This window comes from Parus major, chromosome Z, assembly GCF_001522545.3.
Source record: "Parus major isolate Abel chromosome Z, Parus_major1.1, whole genome shotgun sequence".
In the NCBI taxonomy this organism is placed as follows: domain Eukaryota; kingdom Metazoa; phylum Chordata; class Aves; order Passeriformes; family Paridae; genus Parus; species Parus major.
In genome coordinates, this window is record NC_031799.1 from 22,224,647 (window position 1) to 22,247,714 (window position 23,068).

At 36.8% G+C, this 23,068-nt stretch overlaps 1 protein-coding gene across 5 annotated transcripts in view; it reads left to right on the forward strand.

The window, feature by feature from the left end:
• ARSB (arylsulfatase B) overlaps positions 1-23,068 on the forward strand; it is an 83,423-nt gene that overhangs the window by 50,388 nt on the left and 9,967 nt on the right. Inside the window, exons 7-9 of one of the 5 annotated variants that reach the window (XM_033520512.1) lie at positions 11,799-11,924; positions 12,454-15,044; positions 15,142-15,187. The exons of 2 other annotated variants lie outside the window; for them this stretch is intronic. In XM_033520512.1, coding sequence (XP_033376403.1) covers positions 11,799-11,924; positions 12,454-12,719 — 392 coding nt within the window. In that variant the 3' untranslated portion in view covers positions 12,720-15,044; positions 15,142-15,187. Of the gene's footprint in view, positions 1-11,798; positions 11,925-12,453; positions 15,188-23,068 lie in introns of all 5 variants that reach the window. 2 more of the 5 variants (XM_033520514.1, XM_033520511.1) reach the window with 2 other exon arrangements.

Here is a 23,068-nt window from a genome sequence, read left to right on the forward strand (position 1 = left end):
ATGAAAAACACACTGTACCTACAGAATATTTTGCATCTCACATGTTAGAAGAACACGTATATCATTGAAATAAGATTTACAGGATAGTAGAACATTGAGAATTATTACGAAAGGCATACCCACTAACTTTCTATACTTTCTTACATATATTAAAAGTTTTTTGTACAACTTGGTGTTAGTGGAAATCAAAATAACCCAAGCCCATCTGGATATCCCAGAAATTATTTTCTGTGTTGTCATTCAAAATATTTATTATGTATTACGTATATGTATTATGTGAATGTGAAATGTAAAGTACAGAATTCCACAGAGTTGGGGAGAAATCTCTCCTGTTCAAAACTGTTTGCAACAAACAGAGTAACTCAGTTGGTTAGTGCTTTTGGTGTGGCCTGAGAATCTCCTCAGGCAGAAAACTATTGGATGGTTGGGAAAGTGCTGGAGGAAAGTTCAGAAGATGTGGTTGTGGGAAGCAGCGCTGACCACAAAGAAGAGTTACTGGGTGGCTTCCTGAGTTTTACTGCAGTGAAGTTATGGTTCATTTTCTGACTTTGTGTTCCCGTGTGTGGCTTCATGCTCATATCAGGTGTTTTGTTACCTATTACCTGAAGTCTGCCTTCATTCTGCTGTGTCAGTGCTGCGGGGAAATATGTTTAAGTAAACACTTTTTAACTTTTCTAGAACTTCAGGGTTCTGACATGGGTTTTGGAGCAGGGAAAATTACTCTGGAATTCATTTTCATCTGCCCACCCATAAGGCTCAGTTTTTGGTATAATTCATGGCGTTGTGTATTTTTGTTTTCTTAAACTCTTTCTTCTGAGAACTGGTAAATCATGTATTGGCACTGTTGTTTTGATTTCAGAATCACTTTTATTAGAATAGTTGATTAAAGCTTATGTGTTGTTGCCAGAAGTGATTGCTGTAAATGCAAATGAGGAAGGCTTTCATATGATGGTTTTGTAGAAAACACATTGTGTCTACTGAACTGTATGGATAAAGGGGAATTTAGCTTCATTTGTTTGATTAAGAGGAGTTGGTAGGGTGTAAATGCCTTGTTTGTTACTGCTGATGCTTAACCAGTCTGAACCAGAGCTCATTGGAATTAATGGAAAGGTTCCCATTTGTTTCAGGGTAGATTTTTTCAAGCCCTAACAGACTTCCTGCTGTTCCACATTTGAGCATTAGTAAGGCACAGGAAACCTGCCAATCATGCAGGATTTGAGTGTGTGCAAGTGGTGAGATTTCTAGGAGTCTGAAGACTGCTGTCATGAGGGCAATTTTTATGTGGAATTTCATAATACTTAAGAAAGTTTTTGATTCCTACACTTCTGCTATTGTAGCACAAAAATGGGGCAAGATGATTATAAGGAGTTTGCGTTGTCTATTGTTAGGAAAATAACAATACTTTTTAACTGCTTTGTTTTTCTTCTTTCTCTTTACTGGGCAACATGTAAATAAAAATTTAAAATCTTGAAAATAGCATCGAATAACTTAGCTAAGAACAGAAGCTTTTATTTTAATGGAAACAGTGGGAGGATGATTCAATTACCATTTTTCTGGCAACACATACAACATGATGAATACAATAGGAATTTACTGGATTATAAAAATATTATGTTGATTTTAAAGATGATGATGAAAATACTAGAAAATACTCTCTTTCTGTTTGGGTTTCATATGTAAGTGGGTTTCGGTTTGCCAGTCCCAGACTTCTGTCTGGGGATCTCCTTTGTGGTTTTTATAGACTACTAATCAGAACTCAAGAGGCAGAGAGGCACATGCATCACCTTATTGCGAAAATAATACTCATTACTGCCTGTTGGTTTTTAAGTCCTGGTGAAAATAGTGCACATGGTTCGGTTCAACTATTAAGCAGAATTCTACTCTGCAACATATATAGAATTGCTCACTTCTCTCTAACAAAAATAATTTTTACAAAATAAGGAAACTTTTTTTAATGTCTCAGACTATAATCTCAGCAGAATTTGAACGTGTGATTTATCCCCTTGAGATTTACCATTGCCAGGTGACACTACCTTTTGAAAGCCTTTCTGTTAAGAGTGAGAGTCTTCAAGTGAGTTGACAGCTAGTATGCACAGGATTGAATTATCTTAAATTATTTACAATATCTTTTTTTGAACATATGCATTAGTGCCACTTCATTCCCTAAAGCTGCCTCACAGCAAGCACTGGTTTCCGTAGTTCAGTAGTTTCTTGCTGTCTGCTGTGTGCTGCAGTCTTGTAATGGCTGTGTCCCTTGCTCTGAGGCCATATCTGACTGAAACCCATAACGGGTGCTTTTTGTCACACCTGTAGCTCTGTGTGTGTTCCTTCAGCCTCTGTTAGCAGTGGTAAGTCTGAAAACATAAGCACTTGCAGTGATACTCCCAAGAGTCTCTGAATACAAGCAGGATTTCATTGCATTGCTGTCTGAGTGACAGTTGTGATTACTGATGAAATGCAATCTATTTTATCACCTTTATAACCTGGAGTTAAGGATGTCACGAGACTGGCAGCTCAGAGAGTTGTCCTGGCTGAGATGTGATTAAAAGATTTTAAGAAGTGATAGAATAACATGGAGTTCTCCCATGAAATACCTGTGGTGTGGTTCGAAATAGAAAACGTCATTCCATTTTGTTCAGAAAACATAGTGTTGTCCTGTTGGAACATGGCCATTCCTAGCCAAAGCAGACAATGAATTTCATAAGTAAAGAATTTATATCTCACTCAGTGTTTCAGCATGTTTGAGTTTTTCTCACTTTGGCTACACAATGTGCAGTAGGGCAGCTGCACATTGTAGGTAATATCTAGTTTGGTCAGGTAGAGGCTGTAGTCACCCTGAAAAATATTAAAAACTCCCTAGGTCATGGGATTTCACTCAAGATGCTTCATGAGGTGTGTGGAGTAAGTTAAAGTACTCTAAATATTTGGCCTGCATGTTTAAATGATATGTCCCCTGTCATTTAAAACAATAAAGTTTGATTATATGATTGCATTTGTCCAGTGTCACACAGGATGGGGGGGAGCAGAAACAGCCTGGTCCCTGGAGTTCCATAGAGAATACAAATTCAATTAAGTAGAATTTACATCTAGCAGAGGAGTTTTATTCACAAGGGATTGCATGCCACCTAACTCACAACAGGTTTCTGAACTTCCTCTGTATTGTTTTTGAGATGGGAAGACCAAAACTACAGTTTTCCAGTTGCATGGGCTTTTTGCTTTGTTAACAAGACCTTTTCTAATAATTCCTTTCACTCAGTTCTCTTTTTGTACAATGCTGACATAATTCTGAAAAAGCATCAGCTCAATCTGTTGTGATTCCAGGGTTTCACTCTTGGTTATGAGTGTCACAAAGGCTGTAATTTTATATGTTTATATGAATTTCATATATATTGTTATTTTTTTCACACATGCATCACTTTACCTGTGTCTGTGCTAAATCATTGTCTATTTTAATGCCTACTTCCCAGCCTCATACAGGCCTTCTTTCATTCTTCACTGCCAGCTTTAGATAACTTGTCATCATTCATAGACTCTGTCATCCCACTTTTCATTCACTTTTCCAGGTCATTTGGAATATATTCAGTCATATAGGTCCCAGAACCAATTCCTTTAGGAATCCAGTGGTGTCCACTATGTTTCCAGTGTGAAATCAAAACTGGTTTTGTTTCCTATTTTTTTAGATGCTTTTCTAACCATGTGAGGATCTTTCTGTCTTTTCCTATTGTTGCTTCTTGACCTGTATGGCCATGTGGTATGAGAAGGAAACTTTTACTCTATGTGGATCCTGTTTTCTGTTATTTAAGTAATGGAGTGGAGTAACCAAAGAAATTATAGGGGGTATTGCATAGCCAGACAAAATTTATACTGAAATACAAGTCTTGAGAACAACAGAGAAAAAATTTAGTTAATAAGAAAATATCTATGGAATCTCTTTGTGCAGTATACACTACAAACTGCAAGGTTTCTAACAATTGAGAAATCCAGTGTACTGTGTCCACACACTTGTGTCACAGGAAATGCTGGTGATATTCCTGCTTGGGCTGAGTGGTCTTGAATGTGCTTTACACCTGCAAAGCAGTAGCGCCTGTTTACTATTTGTTCTGATGTGTTTTTTATTTGGATAGCAAGGAGTGCGAGCCATCTAAAATCTTAATTCACCCTCAGTTTTGTGGGTTTTTTTAATACAGATTTGTCAGGCTTTTCTGTCCAGTAGATTGCAATTAAGCTTGGATTTTTGTGATTATATTTTCCTTGTCATATGGTTGCTACATTATATTATCAGAAATAGAAGTTTAACTACAGAGAATGCTGATATTTTTCATTTTTTTCTTTTGGGAAATATACTGAAAAATGTAGATAACTTCTATATGCAGATGAAGAAACAATGGTAGAAGCTTCCTTTGCTTTTGTTTTCCTTAAAGGACACTGATTATATGCAGCTGCTTATAAAAGAATGTTTTCATTACTGTGTAGGATATTGGAAAATTGTAGGCATGGGCCCACTGATATTCACTTAGCTGTACAGATTGCTCTGTGGTCAGGGCTCTGTCTCCCAAATAAATAATAAATTAACGTTCCTTTGTCTTTCTCCAAAATTGTTCTTCAGTACCCAACATTGCCTCCCCACATGCTTGTATTGTAGACCACAGTGTACAGAAATACAACATGCTTCAGGCAACATCGTTTTGGGCACTTTAAGTTTTGTGGTCAGGACCTTGCTAAGTGGCATGTTAGATAGAACTGTGTACTCTTTGATCCCTTACCAGCCAAGAAAACTGTTCTCAACAGTGGTCATTTTCATCATCTTAATCATACACTGAAGGCAGAATATTTTATTTTTAGATGTACTGTCTATTTATGTTGCCACACTTCTAAGTTTCTACCAATTGCTTGAGCTGGTCTCAGTATAAAAAAAAAAAAATGGAAAGTTAGAGGAATGAGAAGAGTAATGTTTATTAGATCTGCAAAATACCATGAATGTTGAAACACAATATGTATAGTCTCTCTTTTTAATCACAGCTGAAGATTTACTTTATTTAGTTTATCTTCTTCCTTCTGACAGTTAAAAATTAGATATTGATGTTTAAATGAGTATATGCTTATGAAAATAATTATATTTAACAAAATGTTTCCAGAAATTTGTCTTTTAGATTAATTTAAAGAGCAAGCCTTTCTTTACAAAGCAGGTTTTTATTTTATTTAACTTGCGAATTTGCACAATGTGGGTGTGAACTATCCTTAACCTTTTTAACAAATAACAGTTGCGTGGTACTTGGACTATTTGCTGCACAAAGTGAAAAGCAAAGGATTGAAGTGTATCATAGGAAATATTTGCAAAGAGGCTTACAGATCTGAATTTTCCAGCCTCCTTAACAAATGTTACAGTGGCTTTTTGCTGTTGTCTGCCCTATTTTTGATTTTGGTTGCATTAGGAATTTTTTTTTTTTCCTATTATTTGCTCTTGATTGAATATTAAATATTTCAGAGATTATCAGTGAAACAGTTGAAAACATCCTAAGACTTAAGACGGATAGACAAAGTGGATTTATAGTCTCCATACAGGAAGATGAGAGCTTCTGATAGGCATCCAAAGCTGCAAAATGCAGTAAAACTGGAGCAGCCCTTCTTTTCTTCTATGACCATGTAGCACTGCAGGATCAAAGGATCATGAGGTTGTTTTGGTTTGCAGCAGTAGCAGAAGAATTTAAGAAGTTTTAGTTGTTCAGAAAATAAATGGATTTCCAGACATTTTTATGATTTCCATGGTAGTCAGATAAATTATTATTTTTTCATTTTAGATAAGTTTCTGGTAGGTAACGAGGATTGTATGAGCCAAGGAACAGATGATTTGTTCTCAAGCCTACATTGATCAGCAGGGTAGAAATGTAAAAAAAGTTTGCTTTCTACTTTCCACCTCCAGAAATCATTGCCAGTTGGATAGATGAACTAATGAGTTAAGCAGGAGGCTGCTGAAAGTGTATGCAAAAATATATAGGAAGACAGTTTTTTTCTGGAAGAGCTATCCTCCTAACATAAATGATGTTTCAAATCAGGAATACACATGGGATACTGAATGAGGTCAGAGAGCTTTTTTGAAAGGCGAGGAGGAATAAAACAGGGCTAAGCACATTGAGGCATTTTTTATGATCTTCCCTATGGTTAGGAAGTGAAGTGAAAGAACAGATTGCTGGGAAAAGTATAAGTTTTGGTTTTTCTTTTCTGGTTTAAGTTGAATCTTCTGTTGGTAACTGTGTCTTGGGATGCACTTCTTTATGGCAAAACCTGTCATCTTGCAACATTTCTGTAAATTGTAGGGGCTTTTCTAAAATTTTAAAATTGTATGAGTAAAGCAGGAAATAACATAGGTGTCAGATTCTGATTTCAATGTGAATCCATGATTTCAATTACTGTCCTCTTGATCTGTGTTCTGTTGTAAGTGAAAAAACAGCCCTAAGGAAATAACTGATCTGTCTGCATGCACTAATCTGGTCACTGGAAGTCATTGCTAGTAAAAATTAATGCTACATTGCTTTATTCTACACCTCCTTTAAAGAATAACACTCAAAATAAATTAGAGGATATGCTAGAAATTACTTATGGTGTTACAGATTTATGAAATCATAGTTAAACCTGAAGCTGAATCATGTATGATAGAGAGAAGGGCAACTAAGGTGGTGGAAGACTTCAAGGGTGAGATTTGGGATGAGTGGCTGAGGTCACTTGGTTTGCTCAGCTTAGAGAAGGCTGAAGGGTGACCTCAGGGCAGCCTTCAGCTTCCTCTGAGGGGAAAACAGAGGGGCTGGTGCTGATCCTCTCTCTGTGACTGCTGACAGGGCATGAGGAGATGGAATGAAACTGCATCAGGAGAAGTTCACAGTGGGCATTATGGTAAGGTTCTTCACTGCAACAGGCTCCCCAGGGAGTGTCACAGCTCCATGCCTGTTAGAGCTTGTGGACAACCATCTTGATCATATGGTTTAGTTTGGGGTATTCCTGTGAGGAGCTGAAAGTTGAAGTCCTTTCCTACTTGAGATACACTGTGGTGCTATGATTCTCTACTTAATTTTTGTGGAAGTTTTGACCCTTTCAGTTCAGTGCATACAGGGGTTAATATAATAAAAGTTGTATAAATCTACTTCAATATAGCACTTTTGTAATTATTTTATTTGCCATTCTTGAGCTGAAAATAATTTGTTAACACATCTTGTGTAGGACCACCCCAATAATCTGTCCTGTTCATTGGTCTAAGAGTACCAGTTGTGTAGGACAGAGTACATGAGGGTAAGCACATAAAGACACTTCTCTTTGTGGCCCCCACAGCCTGCTGCTAATCTTTAGGCCGTATTTTTGGATATAGGAATTCTTGAGTTATTTTTCTTCCACTAGGTGTATCCTTTTATTACTCAATCTGCATGAACTTTTGGCACCCACAGCATTCCCTGTAAAGGATTTCCACACTTGAGTTTGGTTTGTAATGAGGAAATATATAGTATCATTTATTTTCAATACATGACAATTTATTCAATGCCCTTATTGGGAAAGACTTGTTCCTTACTCAGTTTGCCATGACCACACAACTTTCAAGACCTCCTTTCTCTCATCAGTTGTCCATTTCTGAGGATTAACAGCCCTATATTTACTTAGTCATTCTTCACACAGAAGTTGTTCCATAGCTTTTAACTTTCTTGTCTCAGGTCTTTGTATCTTGCATGGCTTTTCTGTGTTTGCTTTGTAACATGGGAACCAAAACTACACAGTACACCATGTAAGACACATGAAGAACCTCAGTGGTGGCATAATGTCCTGTTTGTTGCCAATTTTAGTATTGGATTGCTTCTGGACAGCCTCTGGACAATACTTGTTCATTAAAACTTTGTGAACACAAGCACTTCCCTAAATAGCAGTGGCTAATTCAGAAGTAGCAGATACAACAGTATATCTGAGCTGCTGTGTATGTAAAATGTTGGCTTTCCCTGCCATGTTCATTACTTTCCCTTTTGTTGTACTTAAATTTGTGCATTAGCAAGACTCAGCACACTGAAAGATTGTTCATTTTTCCTAAGAAGTTGAGGACATTCTCTGGTCAACAGCCAGGATATTACTGATGTATGTATCCAGTAGTAAATTTTCCAGCATCCTGCCTGAACGGTATGCTACGGAATATTCAAATTATCAAAACGACAATTATTTTTCCACATGTAGCCAATGTTTTGACTGATGCTTCCTGGGCATCTTCTGTGGATTTTTCAGAGTTAATGACATTAGCCTTTGGAAAAATCAGGTTTCTTGAAGGTGCAGATTAGCCATTGAAAATTACATAGGCTTTTTCATCCTAATCTGAAATATGTATGTGTATAGAAACTATATATGATAACAGAAGTAAAAGAACTAAGCTGAAGTTTCTGTAAGGGGGAAAGGGCCAGACTTCTTTGCAACCCAAGAGAGTTAGTCATCTCAATTCCTTTAAAAATCTGATCCTGAAACCATTTTTAAGCTTGTCAGTACAAAGGATTTCTTGAACTATGCTATAGTTCCAAAATCACTTACCAAGGGTAAGTTCCAAAATCACTTATCAACACCTTCTGTGGGACCTAACTTTTACTATAGAGATATAGAAGCTATTTGAATACTAATTGGTGACCTATAACTCCAGCCAAAACTCCAAAATCTTTAGACAAATTCATTTTAGCATTAAATATTTGAAAATAAATATCTGAATGAAAGGTCACTACTTTCTTAAGTAATACAAGTTTTATAATTTCCCAAGAGACTACTTAAAAAATAAATACAGCTACTGGTGAGGCTTCAAAGTTGAGTGTCAGGAAACAGTGGCTTCTTTTGACAATAATAAAATTCATGGGAAAGGCTGTGGGACTTTCTTTAAAGGTAAAAACAAAGCCTGATTTCATTAGCCACTGATACATTGATCCAACAACAAAAAAAGTAAAATGTTTAGGTTCTACACAAACAAAAGCATCACTTTTATATATATGTTAGTTTGTAAGGAGAGTATGCAGACCAATGAAGGCTGGCTTGATTACTGAGCTTAATAAAAGTCATCTGTCCTTTGACTGCTGAATTGGTTCACAGGGCTGTTGTTACTGTCAACCATAATGGAAAGAAATAAATAAAAACTCCCCTACAATATAGAACAAATTCAGAAAAAAACTGCTTAGATGCTATGGGAGACAACATTTGGTCTTTAAAAGGAAACAAAACAAATATGACATCTTCAGTCTGCAAAATCAGAAAAAGGATCCATGTAAAATTCATATGGCAAAGGAGAAGATAGCCCAGGTATTTTGCATTTCACTTGCACCAGCAAAAGCTGAAGGCAGAGGTAGAAACTTACCAGCTGGGCTGAAGAGAAGGAGGAAAATGGGTAAAGGCAGCAGGAGGAATATCTGAGTTTAAGATGCAAGTCATAGGATGGGAAGAAAAGCATTCACATAAGGCAAAATTTTTATTTATAGTAGTTCTGTATCTGGTGCTTATGTAATGCAATAAAGTGACAGTCCTGTAAGTATCCTTGTAGAGAGCATTTGAAAAATCATCAGCCTGTTTCCCATGACCAAAGTCCATGATGAAAGTTGACTTGTACTCTCTGGAAAGCAATGCTCTTCCCCTAGTAGTAGACAGTACGTTTCTTTGGCACAAAGCAAATGCTTGCAATGGGTGAATTAACATGACTGACAGAGTTCTCTTTATAACAGCTCAACGTAAGGGAATTTACCCATTTCTCTTCAAGAAATTTTGCTGAAAGATAATATTTCACCAAATATCTTCAACTTCATGCTCTGGTAAAAGCATTTTTTTCATTTAAGAGTCTAGTTTTGTTACCTGGACTAAATCAGAGTATTTAAATCTATTTTATCTCCTTGAATCTTATTTTAAGTCTCATACATGGCATTCTAAGGATATTTTGCAAAGTATATATAAAAATACTATATTTCATACCATTTATTTGAAATATTTTATATAGTTTGGCTTGTGTAGTGTTATGGTACCACATACTGTGGGTAGGTCAGCAAGCACAAGCATATTCTTTATGCTAAACTTTAAAATCAGAAATGCAGGTTCACATAATTTTATCTTTAGACCGTGCCTTGAAATTGTAGTTTTGAGACATAAGGTTTAATAAGCATATCTTTTTTTTGACCTGCTGAATATCTTTCATTATGCTTAAGAAAGCAGATGGCAAACAGCAGTAGTCAAGGAGGAGTAGCAAAGCAAATGACAGAATAACACATAACACAATGCTGCTGAAAAGTAAGTGGTATTAATCTTTAAACTCTTTCCTATTTTCTATGGACATCACATGGCTTTGTGAGGATTTGTCTTCCAGAAGAGATTCTGCTGGGGTTACTTATGAGGTTTTTCTTGTTTTCATGGGGGTTTATTTTCTTTTCTAGATCAGCTTCAGTGCTTCGTGATCTAAAATGAGCTGAGTCCTGTCCAGTCTGTGTGTGCATATTCCAAACAAGTAGCCCTTTTATATCCTTATTAATCTGGGAACATTATATAAGTTTGATGTAAGCAGGGAATTTGGGTGAGCACAATCTGTTTATTAAAGAAAATAAACTCAAAGTGTAAAGTCCAGTAAGAAAATAGAAACTTTGCAAGTTCTTCATAAAAAATAGAGAAATTGTGTCCTTGCAATTCTTGTCCCAGCTTTCTGTTCTCCTTTCCATTTGATGTGTATTTACCTCACTGTGTTGTGCAGAGTTTACTCTTTTTACAAATACCTAGTTCTGCTTCCTATTGGCTATTACATGATCGTTGTACATCTCATGGATTCTCATCCAAAAGTCTGTCAGCTGAGTCCTTCAGATTCCCTAAACTGATTGAAAACCACCTCTTTTGGAAAGAAGGTCTTTTGGAAAAATCAACATTGGTTTCTCTCCATCTTCTAATATGTCTTCTAATTTGACTAAAGCTGCCTTCTGGTAGTCATTGGTAAACTGTTATCAGCTGATACAGTTAATGTAAAATGTGTAGATTTTATGTCTTGAACTCCTTTTTTATTTATGAAAACATATGGAAGTTGGTTTGGATGCTCCTGGGCTGTCCATCTGACTCTCTTCCTCCCTGTTGGTTTCAATAACAAAGTGGTCTCCTAATTATCCCTGGTCAATGCATCTTAATTCTTTTTCCTGAGCTCCCTCCTATAAGGAGCTTCAGGTTTCCTTTTGAGAGGGAATGTTACAGTTTTCAATAGTATGTGAATATAATGGGGTCACATCATACCCAGCTCCTCCAATGACAGTAGATGTGCCACAGAAGAAGCTTCCTGACCAAATGTGGATTTTTGTGAACACAGCCAGCTCAGCCCGGAGAGACAGCTCTCTGTTGTTGATACAGGTCAGAACCTGGGATTTGTTCCCTGTAGTGATCTAAGAAGATTGACTCAGGAGATCTTTCAATCTTATATTCCTACCTAGCAAAAGGTGCAGGCACTTGTATGACGAAATTTAGCAATTCCAATCTTGAGTGTTCCTAATACAGGTATGTGAGATACACATATAATATCTGTGTACAAAATTAGGCCAGTTATCTGACTCAGCTCTGACATTTTCCACTGGTAAGTTTTTTAAATGCTGTTCAAGTTCAGAGTTAAGTACATCCATTTATTCATAGCACAGATCTTTGCACATATATACAACAAAATGTTTATCCAGTAGGGAAAAATAAATGGCTGACAACAAACTGCTTTGTTTTCCAACAGAGTTCTAAAAATTACCTCATGAATACGCAATGTACCTAACTTTTACTGTTTTACTGTTTACTGTTCAAATAAGGTCTTGGCATTGACAAGAGAACATCTTTACCACAGAGCAATTCTCCTTGGGATGATACACTTTTCAATATATCCATACATGCAGCAATAAGACATGGAAAATGGAAGTTACTAACTGGAAATCCAGGTAACAAAATCCTATCTCCCACCCAACACAAACACAATTTAATTTTGTTTCATGTATTTTAATTTCTTTGAGTAATTCTGCTGATTTCTTAGGTTTTTGACCACATGCAGAGATCTAGAATGAGCACTTCTAAAATCTAAACAATGTGGGTTTTTTTAATTTTCCAAATATTTTGTCTTCGACTTATTTTAATGGTAGGGGAAAAACTGTCATAGAATATCTCAAATTGTAAGGGACCAATAAGGAGCACAGAATCCAAGAAGAAGGTCCATTAAATTATTTTACGTGAAATAAAGTTACATAGAGTTTTGGATCTCGATGGTGCAGTGGGGTTTTTGCATAAATGAGGCTCCTATATAAGTAGCCCTGGACTAGAGAGAATTTGGTGCAGGGCTGGAGTTAAGGTGTGCAGCAACAGTCACAAGCAGGGGCTTGTCAAGAGACCTAGTAAATTCATCAATTACAGCAAAACTCTGTCTCTAAACTGCTGCTCTGTATGTCAGAACTGACCCTTGGTCTGTTCCTGTAGGCTGCAGCCACTGGTTCCCTCCACCGTCTTTGTTCAATGAGTCACAGATTCAATCGTCTGATCCATCAACAAAGAGACTTTGGCTGTTTGATATTGCTCATGATCCTGAAGAGAGAAATGATGTGTCTGAAAAATACCCTCATGTGGTGGAAAAACTACTCTCACGGCTTCAGCATTATCACAAACGTTCAGTACCTGTGTTCTACCCTGATGAGGATCCCAACTGTGATCCAGCAGTGACTGGGGCTTGGGGTCCTTGGGCATAATGCACACAGCTTTGCATTCTGCAAAAAAACCCTGCAGCAGGGTCTGGTTTACAGACTCAGAGTCCTAGTCACATATTTTGTACTTTCTCTAATGAGTTATTGCTAATTGTGATCTTATTCTTGGAATAATTCATTATTTCTTATTCTTGATATGTTGGGAATCTAATTTCAGTCTTTTCCCACTCTCATTCCCAACAATTATATGTGAAATGTTAGTAAAATTATATATATATTTTTAAATATTCTTTGTCTGGAATATACTTCTAGTGCAGAAGATAAACATTGCCTCCTTCCTTGAAAGAAACTAAAAGTAATCGAATTCCTTGTAAGGAAGGCAACAGGGACATCCAAAATTAATCAGTCTTGTGGAGTATACTGAACTTTGGTTTCACGTTTGTCCAGAAGACAAAATCTACTGAAAGCTATTATATATCTGTATTGACATAAAGATTTTTGCCTTTAACATGTACTTCCATCCAGAAAAGGCAAGAGTGAAAAAGAAAACCTCACAAATACAACATAATCTCTATTTCTTGTTCACTCTTAATCTATCAAACTGGAGTAGAGTGTGATCAACTGGATCACAGGGCTGTCAGATAGAAGAATCTTGACAGCCTTAAAAAATGTGTGAATAAATATTTCATTAATTTCAACAACTGCAGAGTCTGCCACTTGGAGTGCAACAGCTACATTCAGGAGTGCATGCTGGGCCATGACCAGATGGAAAGAATTTTCATGGGGAAAAAATCTAAGCATCCTTCTGAACAGTAATTAAGACAAGAGTTCCCATTTTCTCTTTAGGTGAAGAAAACCAACCACATGTTGTTCCACATACGCGAGAATGTATCCAGCAGCTAGGGGAAGTCTTAATTCTCTTCTAGCAGTGCTAGAGCATAGCATTACATTTTGAGCTTCCCTATAAAGGAAAAGTATTGACCAGTTTGAGTCAGTTAAGTGGAGAACTATGAGTGTGATCATGGGGAGGATAAAGAAATGGGTTAGTTTATGCTGGTGAGAAAAATGGAAGATGCTATCTTCAGGTACTGAATGTGAGAGCACAGAGAAGAGGAAGCCAGACACTTCTCAGAGATGCACAATATGAAAAGTACATAGGGAAAATGTGGAGTTCCAATGCAATATAATGAAAGGGGAAAAAAAAATCACACCATGAGTTTAATTCAATATGGGAAATGTGAGACTATGGCAACCTTAATCCTGGGGTTGACCAGTCTTTGGTTGGAGAAGATTCTGAACAATTCTATCCCTGAAGCTGGATCAAATTTGAAGTTGATGCAGTTTGCTAGAGTGGTGAGGAGCAACCAGTGACCTCCAAAGGCCCCTTTCTGCAGGAATTACTCAACGATTCTGTGCTGAACAAAACCTTACTTTTATTACCTGTCTGGTAAGTACCTTGTCTTTATTACCATAGTGGAGTCTGTTTTCATCCTGAAGTGGGCTCTGAGCCATGAAGAAACCAAGCCAAACAACATTTCTCAGTTACAATCAAATTGACTCAAGATAATGTGCCAGCTCTCTATTACCTGAGATAGGTCTCCAAACCCTGAGTTCTGGTACTGCTTCTCAGTGTCCTTCACTAAGTTCTCAGGATGCAGAGCTCAATCTGTCATCACCTCCAGAATCATAATTGCCCTTTTCCCAGCTGCAGGACCAACTCATATGAATTGCACTAAAATTCTGTACAACTTCCTAGTTTTCTCTTGAGAGACTTGTGCTAATCATTAGCAAACAGATTAATGAAAAGGAAGGCTTTACAAAACCCATGCATTTAAAAAAAAAAAAAAAAAGGCTGAAAAAGAGATGAAACAAGAAAACTGAAAATGCATGTACTTTTTAATACAGCTGATTCTCCACTGCGCTGTCTTAAATCTAATCTTAAATGCTTGTCTTTTCTACCTTTCTATGTTTTTTTCTGAGTAAAAGTGAGTCTAAAGCTCTCCAGAAGCCTGTTCAGCTTTTTATCTTTCTCCGAAAGAGCTTTATGTTTCTCTCACTCCTTTGTCACTTCTGCTCCTTTATGTCAGTATTTTTTCTGTTCTATTTTGTTCACCATTTTCAGCCTTGAAGACGAAAAGAAAAGTAGTTTCAGAGAAAGTAATTCTTGTATAATATATTTTCTCTGTGGTTTAATTGGATATATTCCTATGGAATCCTGTTTTAGACTGAGTCTCAATTTCCTTCTCCATTCATCCATCAGTGGCTGAAAGCAGATGGTTGCAGTAGGATATAACTGATCAAGCTCTTCAGATTGTTCTTCACCTTCTAAACATCACTCCGAGCCTCAAAGACTAGTTTCTCTTCAATCAGGTTGTACCAGCCTTTCCTTTGGGGCCCTTGGGAATAATGCCCAGCCTTACAATACTTTCTAAGATACTGCTATTTACACAGTCCTGCATTTCCACAGCTTATCTAGACACTGGGAGAATCATCTGATTGTTACCTGCCTCCAGGTAATTATATTGGTAATTATATTTTCATTGGCAAAACATATCTGCTGTGACAGAACCTTCTACTATAATACTGTTTGCAACTTTCGTATGAACTACTATATTTAAAATACTAAATTAAAAAGATTATATGTTCTGTAGAAGTAGTCTTCAAACTGGTACCTGGTTATATCTCCTTCCATTTAATGAAACACATTTAGGCTTTTCTTTCTGTCCTGTGACTTTTCATACCAGAACCTGAGTTCCTGCTCAGGTTTTACCTAGCACACAGCTCATACAAAGACCTGATGTTGTTTGGACTGGTGCTGTGAGATCCAAGTGAGAGCAACACGTAGGCAAACCACTGGAAGGGTTCAGGTCGCTACAGAGCCATTACTTGTCTGCTGAAGACATAATCCCCCCTAGTGATTGTCAGTTCCTTCAGAATCCACTAACTTACAGGAATCATGTAGACCAAACTTTAAAGCTGGAATTATAGATATGGCATCTTACCCCAAAACACCTCTGAAGCATATCCAGCATCAGCCAGTCTGCTGAGGTTTTCATGCTACGTAATACATGGGAGGCCTGCACTGTGACAGAGGAGAAAGGATGAGCACTCTCATCAGCAGCTCTGAAGTATTTTACTTATAACTTTACATTATAAGCTTATAATTATTAACTTACAGTTATGACATAGACAACTTGTGAGTTAAAAACCTTATGAATTAAGGAATGAATTAGTGAATTCCCATATTAGTCTCATTTGTATGAAGTGGATTGAGCCTTTGATGTGTATGTTTGCTTCCTTTCCTAATGAGCTCATAAAATAATTGACAGACCATGTTGTCGTGTAAATTAGAGAGATCCAATTGGACCATGACAGTCTTTGCTTCAGAACACAACAGCATTTCACTCTTGAGCTTTTCAAGATTCTTTACAACAACTGAGGCTTAGGCTCAGTTATTTGCTGACTACATCAATGGACAGAAAATGTAAGCAACAAAACCTTTTTATAAGGTGTTGTATCACGTTGACAAACCTTGCATCTCCCTTCAGTAGCTTCAGAAAAACCTTTATTGCTGTTCCCTTTTATAACTGTTGCAGTCAGTTTATTTTACAGTGATACAATGATTTATGTTAGCTTATAACTTACCTGTTTAGTGCAACTGTAAGTTCCACATGCTAATTGTAGCATACAGTTAGTAACATGGTTTCGAGTGTGGGATTCTGAAAGAGGAGAGTGTTGAATTACCTTTTGTGACCTTTAGATTTACTATTTTTGTATGTGTCATAGTGATATGTTGTCCTTCAAATATCTTTTTGAGATAAATCATCCAAAGAGCTGAGGTTTCATTAGTTCTTACTTATTCAGAATGTTTTGGTGTAGTTTATTTGTGCAATCAAATGCAAATGGAGATGTTGACAGCCATTCCCCTTTATGTAAGGCAAATAGATCCAAGGAATTTATGTTATCCCCACTCTTTTTTTGTACTGCATATTTATTTAGTGCCCTGTATACACATGGAGACATGTAAGATTAGAAAGCTAACTGTTCTCAGTCAATATCACATGTAACATTTTGGTTTATAGTAGGCGTTACAAGATGTGGTTTTCACAATAACAGGGGACTGGACTTGGGGGTGGGGGAAATTTCTGCCCTACATTCCTGTGTGTCCTTCAGCATTCAGCACTCATATTACATGAGGAAAGATGTTGTCTTACCCACAGAAGTGGAAACTTCTCTTAATGGTATTTTTAACTGGATTTTTTTATCCTGATACCTAGTTTTATGGAAAAGAAAAAAAAAATCACCTAAATTGTAAAAGCTCAAGTAATTAATGGCATTGACTTCCATCAATTTCAGCTTCTTGGCTAAAGAAAAGATTAAAACAATTCTAATTTTAATTTCAGAGGTAGGCAGAACTTTTATGTGTTCTCTTTTTTCTTTGTCCTACAATCCATATTTTAATGTCTTGCTGATATTCTAATTTATATATTTAATTTACTAGGAAGTGATTGTGACATATCATTGTCTCACAGAGGTATTAAATTCTGTTTTCTCACGTTATATATTAAAATCCAAAGATTATTTTCTCAGTTACAGTAGAATTTTTTTTCCTAATTATTTTCCATGGGTGGTCTTCATAAAACATTTTAATTGAACTGTGTTAGGGAAAAAAAACATCTGGCTGACACGTTTAGATTGGCATCTGCAAAGAGTTGTATACTCTTAAGTTGTTTCAGATTGGGAAATAGAGAATTCTTTATATCTTTTGTGGCTAAGTACTTGAGTAACTTTCAAAAATGCAAGTATTTTGAATGCTAAATAAAACTTCATTTCATCCCTTTCCAATTTAAGATTCATTCTTAATCTAGCAAACATTTGAGCATTATAAATTCAAAAGTTATAGTCTTTATGCTTTAGAAATTATTTAAGCTTCAGAAAAGTGACCAAGTTTAGGAAGAATGCTGACACTGGCTACTCATTCTGCATTGCTTGCATATAAAAAAATGTACACAGTCAAGGAGTGGATCATTTTATAAGCAAAACAGATAATCTGGATCTTTTCTCAAGTCAAAGGCCCTATATTCAGCCTGAAAATAATTTGTCCAACTTTGATAAATGAGTCTTGGATAAAGATCTGAGTTTAATCCTCTTTGGAATCTCTGAGCAGAAGAACCAGAGTTTAAACACTTGAGGTCTATGCAGATCTGAAGTTCCACTAGCAGTCCCTGTTGGCCTCTGTGAATTTGTCTCTCATTTTCTGAAAAAGTGGTAAAGACTACTAGCAATATACCCAAAACTGTCCATGCTTTCTTTAACAAACAACTAATGAGCATGAAGTCACACAGAGAATCCTGTTAAACCTGTGCCACCCTATTGCAGACTTACCAAAGGGTCCTGATGGTCATCCTGATGGTGACAGAACCACTGGTAGGGCTCCTACCCACGTGTGATGGAGTTTGGTACACAAGCATGTGTAGTTCATATTGTAGCCATGTTTGCAATCCTAGGAGCAGGGACACCCAAATTATGAACAGGCAACTGAATCATGAAATACTTAAAGTCAAAATGAAAGATTACTTCACAAATAAAAAATAAATAATGTCAAGCACTACCAGGAGATCCAGAACCTAACCACAGGTTAGGGCTGTCCTAAACGTAGGAACACCAAATAATTTCTGAGATGTAGCAGTTATTAAGGGAGAATTTGTTTTCCTGCCTACCTGCTCCTTTGGCAGCCCACCACAGGCCCCACTCCAGCTGGACCCCGAGGCTGTGTCTCTCTCTTAACATTAACCTTAGCTCTGGCATGATGGAGGGGTCAGAGGTCCATTTCTCCAGCCCAGCCCTTCCCTTGGCAGTCCCTTTAGAGCCCCACCCCAAGTAGGCCCATAGGTTTCACGTCTCTCTAACTATAAATAAGCTGAGGTTTGTAATGGGGAAGTAGTGCTTTTGCTAACAGAAGGGGAAAAAGAACCTGCCAATTCTAAGTTTGGGGAGGTTAAGCAATATTTTTGCCAGTGGGTTTCCAGCTGAATGTTTTAACTCTTTCAGCTTACTGTCTTTGTGAGCTGCAGACATTGAACTCAGTTTTGTTTCAAGCTGGTTAAATATATGGTGTAAAGAATTCCCTGAGGTCCCAAGCTGCTGTTTCTGAATCCAGTGTTCTCCCGTCTTCTTTCAGTGCCTTGCAATTCGTGTATGAGCTCATCTAAATCGAGCAGAACTGCTGCAAGGAACAGTAAAAACTTTTTTGGCACAGAGCAGTCAGAATGAGTCAGCCATCCAACCGTGGACTGGATCAGTGACGGCCCTTGTGATAATTGCATACCATGGTTAGCAGAGGGAAAGAGGATGATGCAGTACTTCTTGTTGTGTTAGTGTTCCCTCCTGAGAGTTGTTTTTGCGGGGTGGAGTGCAGAGATACTGGAAAGGTTGGCGATATATCTGCTGCCAAGTTTCAAAGAAGTGACTACCGGCTGCCATCATCAAAGCAGTTACTGGATGTTGATCCCCTAATCCTGGCTAAACTCAATAGCAATAAAGGCAGTTATATTCTGTCGGCAGGACTATAGTTAGAAAAAAAAGTATAGTCCGAATAGCTAGATTTGGATCTAAGGAATGCAGTGTTTATTTGGACGAATCTTCAAAAGCCATAACAAGGTACTGCACCAAAGCCACAGTTCTGGGCTGCCAAATTTTGGCTTTCAGGACAGTGATAAAAATAAAAAAGCCCTGTCTTTCTTTTCAGCTATGCATTCTTGCTATTTCTTCATGCAAACAAGGAGTCAGAACACAGTGAATACACATACAAACAAAGTAAGCTGTGTTTGATATTCAGCAATGCTTATTGAGTAATTTTGGGCATAGAGCCCATGGTAATGAATGTAAAACTTTGATCAGGACATCTGTGGCCTGCCCAATCATTTCATGGGACCTGCAAATCTGCCAGAAACATCACTCAATGGCCCTATTAACCAGGGATGTTGAAGTCTTTCTTGATTGTGTATATTCTCCAAGCACACTCATGAAGTAGGAGTCATTGATTTTTATTGGACAGAAAATTCAGAAATTACTTATTCAAGGACATCTGAGGCCTTAAATTTACCCTTCACATTTATACTGCTTCACTGGGAAAAAGCTTTAATGAGTCTGTCTGGACGATGGAAGGATGAATGTTGAGACCATTGAATCACAGGGTGGACTTCTAGCAAACAAACATGCTCTCAGTTCCAGCTTACCTGTATTTAACTCACAGTAACAAATAGTTTTGGGTTTTTTTTTTATATATAGATTATAGTCGGCAATTCTGTGATTCCAAAGTATTTTCTTGAAGTTGCTCATCAACGTGCAGTTATCCAGGAAAATAGTCAATTCCTGGAGGATCATAATTTATTCCCTTGTGTATATGGTAAGAGGAGCCCTTTTTAAAAGACTGTGGACACTGTAACTGCCAGCCCAAGAACTATGAAAGCACTGCTGCCCTGTTGGTGGCCCCTATAGTTGTACTGATTTTTCACTGTAATTCTTGTCCTTTTTGCTTTGTTTTCAAGTATTCTGTTGTACAAGTCATACTTGATGGATAAAACACTGTCGGAAATAATCCCAAAGTGGCTATTAGTCTGGTCTACTCATACCCTGCAGCCCCAGCAGTGACATGTTGTAGAAACAAAGTCATTCTCCTGCCTTTTCAGTTCTGTTTTGACTTTATAATGGAGAGATCATGGTCATGGTATATTAAACAACGGGATAAGAGCAACATATACATTACCATCACTCTGCTTCTAACTAAAGCTCCAAAACTAATATAGTGGAGAAGCCTGGATAGGAATTTACTGACAGTTTTCTTTTGCCATAAATTCAGCATTAGAAAAAAAATCCAGAACAGCTGAAATGGCATAGCCTTTGACTGAGTAAAAAATAGACATATTTATAATATCAAAGGAGACTTATGATAATACCCCAGTTGGATTTTGAAAAAATGCAGGAGGGAATAGAATAGAACAATTGCATTTCTGTTTATATTTGCCCTAGAAAGTAGCCCACTGTGAAGAAATATTTAGGAATGTGAATGATTGAGAGATTGTCTCTTAGAGGCAGCAGGTATAAGATGTCTGAAATTCCTTTGAGCTATAATTGCTTGTTAACAACAGAATTTTTTTGTAATTATTTCTGCCCACAGTTCACAAGAACTTAATGTGCATTGCTTTATGTGGAGAAGTTTTTAGAAATCACCTTTTTCTGTATTTAATTTGTGATAAAGACAAGGCCATGCTATATGGAAAAGAAATTTTAAAAGGAATTTTTAAAAAAAATATTATTCCAACACTATAAAATTGAGAGAATTTTCTTACAAAAATAGGAGTTTCTGTGCAAATGTTTATTCTATTTATAGCATTAAATGCAATTGCAAGAATCCATCTTCCTGGCTGTAAAGACTGAGTGTAGTGTTAAGAGGCAAGTATAATTATTAATCCACAAATATCATTGAGGAATTTTGTACTATTCAGTGAATTATGCATTTTGGATTTAACTTGTGACAAAATATGCATTAAATGTGTGAACCTAATCCAAACCCCAAGTCCAAACAAAGCAAGCTCCTACATTTTCTAAGTTTGTTGTTTGTAAATTTCATCTTTTGAGTCTGTGGTTCTAAATACCAATATTAAATTACTTAGTACCTATATTTTTCAGAAGTGAGGATGCTGAGACCGTGCTATCACAGCATTGTTTAACAACAGCTCTTTTCAGAGCCTACAGCAGTGTAAGCATCATAAGCTGTGAGGAAAAGCAGACTTTTTAACAACAGTCACTATCCATCTTTTTACTTAATATTATTTAATGACATTTGTTTGATGACATGTTCAAATAAAGAAATGGCCTCTTTTTAAATGCAAATGCTGGTTTTATCCATAGTTTATTTTCATTGAGCTTGTCATAAATGTTCTGATGATGCATAAGAATGCAAGAAGATATTTAGTAACACTTGGTTTCATCCTAAATATTATCCTGGTAATAAGTGACTATAATACACTGACAATCATCAAAATTCTAGATAAAGCAGAGATCTGGCATTGCTTAGGTTCATAACTGAGGCCCAAGTGCACACACAGCTGCAGGGCACTTGGAGCACCATTTCCTTACACTCCTGTCTTAGGAGCTGATTACTGCACAGATCTCTCTGTATTGTCAAAGTGAAAGTCAGAATAATTCCACTCAAGGCCATAGCTTCAAGTGAATGTAGAGCTCATGAAAGGTCTTAGCCCATGAGCTGCAGTCAGAAGATTCCAAATTAATTAATGATTAACTAACATCCATGTATGCCTGTATGAAAAGATGGAGAGGACAGGAAGGGTATTGTGAGAAATACAGATGGTCATGCTCAATTGTGATTCCAGTTTTATAAACTGATCCAGTCAAGCTGTAGAGCAGATTTGAATACTCCTGTTTATTATATAAACTAGAGGCATTGTTTTAGTTCAGGGAAGTCTCTTTATTGTTCACTGATGAAGTTACATTTGTAGTGGAATCATGGCTTATTTTGAACATTAATTTGCAAGTATGGTAAGATGACAACTGTTACTCTATATAACTGCTGGAAGAGGAGGAAGTTACTCTCAGCTAAGAACTCTCACTTTGTATATCTATGCATATTGCAAACATTCTATTCTTCTTTAATGTTGTTTTAGTTTTTTTCACTGTGTGTTTATCTTTAAAATAAATGTTATCTAGATATAACTTCAGAGAAAGTTAGCAAACATACATTTATTTATTGGACTTCAGTCTCTAAAAAGACCTGCAGAATAGACCCTAGAAGCTATAATTAATAAAATTTACTGCATTGAAAATGTTATGATCTCCATTTTCTCATATTTCTGCTCAAGAACCTGGAAATGAAAGTATTTAAAGAATGAATAAATTACAGCTGTAAATCCTATAAAGAAATATGTTTAAGATAGAATTTTATTTTGGTAGGCCCATAGTAAAGCCCATAGTGACAGAGAGCCTAGTATATCTGGTAGATTTCTACCAGATTCTTTTTTTAAATGGGCTCATATTTAATTTTACATTACTACTTAGGAATCGACTTCCAAAAAGCCATAACAGTGGCTACTGTTCTTTCCCTTAGGGTCCGAACAAGGAAATCCAATGTTTTCTGGTCAGCAGTAGGAATTCCACTTTGTAATCTGACACTCTTCATTCCTCTCCTCTCAAAGGCAGTAAACCAAAAACTTAAAGGCAGAACAGATTTTCAGATCATGTAGCATTTGTAAATCCTCATGCACATTTAATGATTTGTTGGCATGTACAAACTGAACACTTCATGACCTGGCCTTTCTCTTGTCAGTTCCTGCTCTCATCACATTGTCTAGTTATGCACGTTTCACTGAGAATTC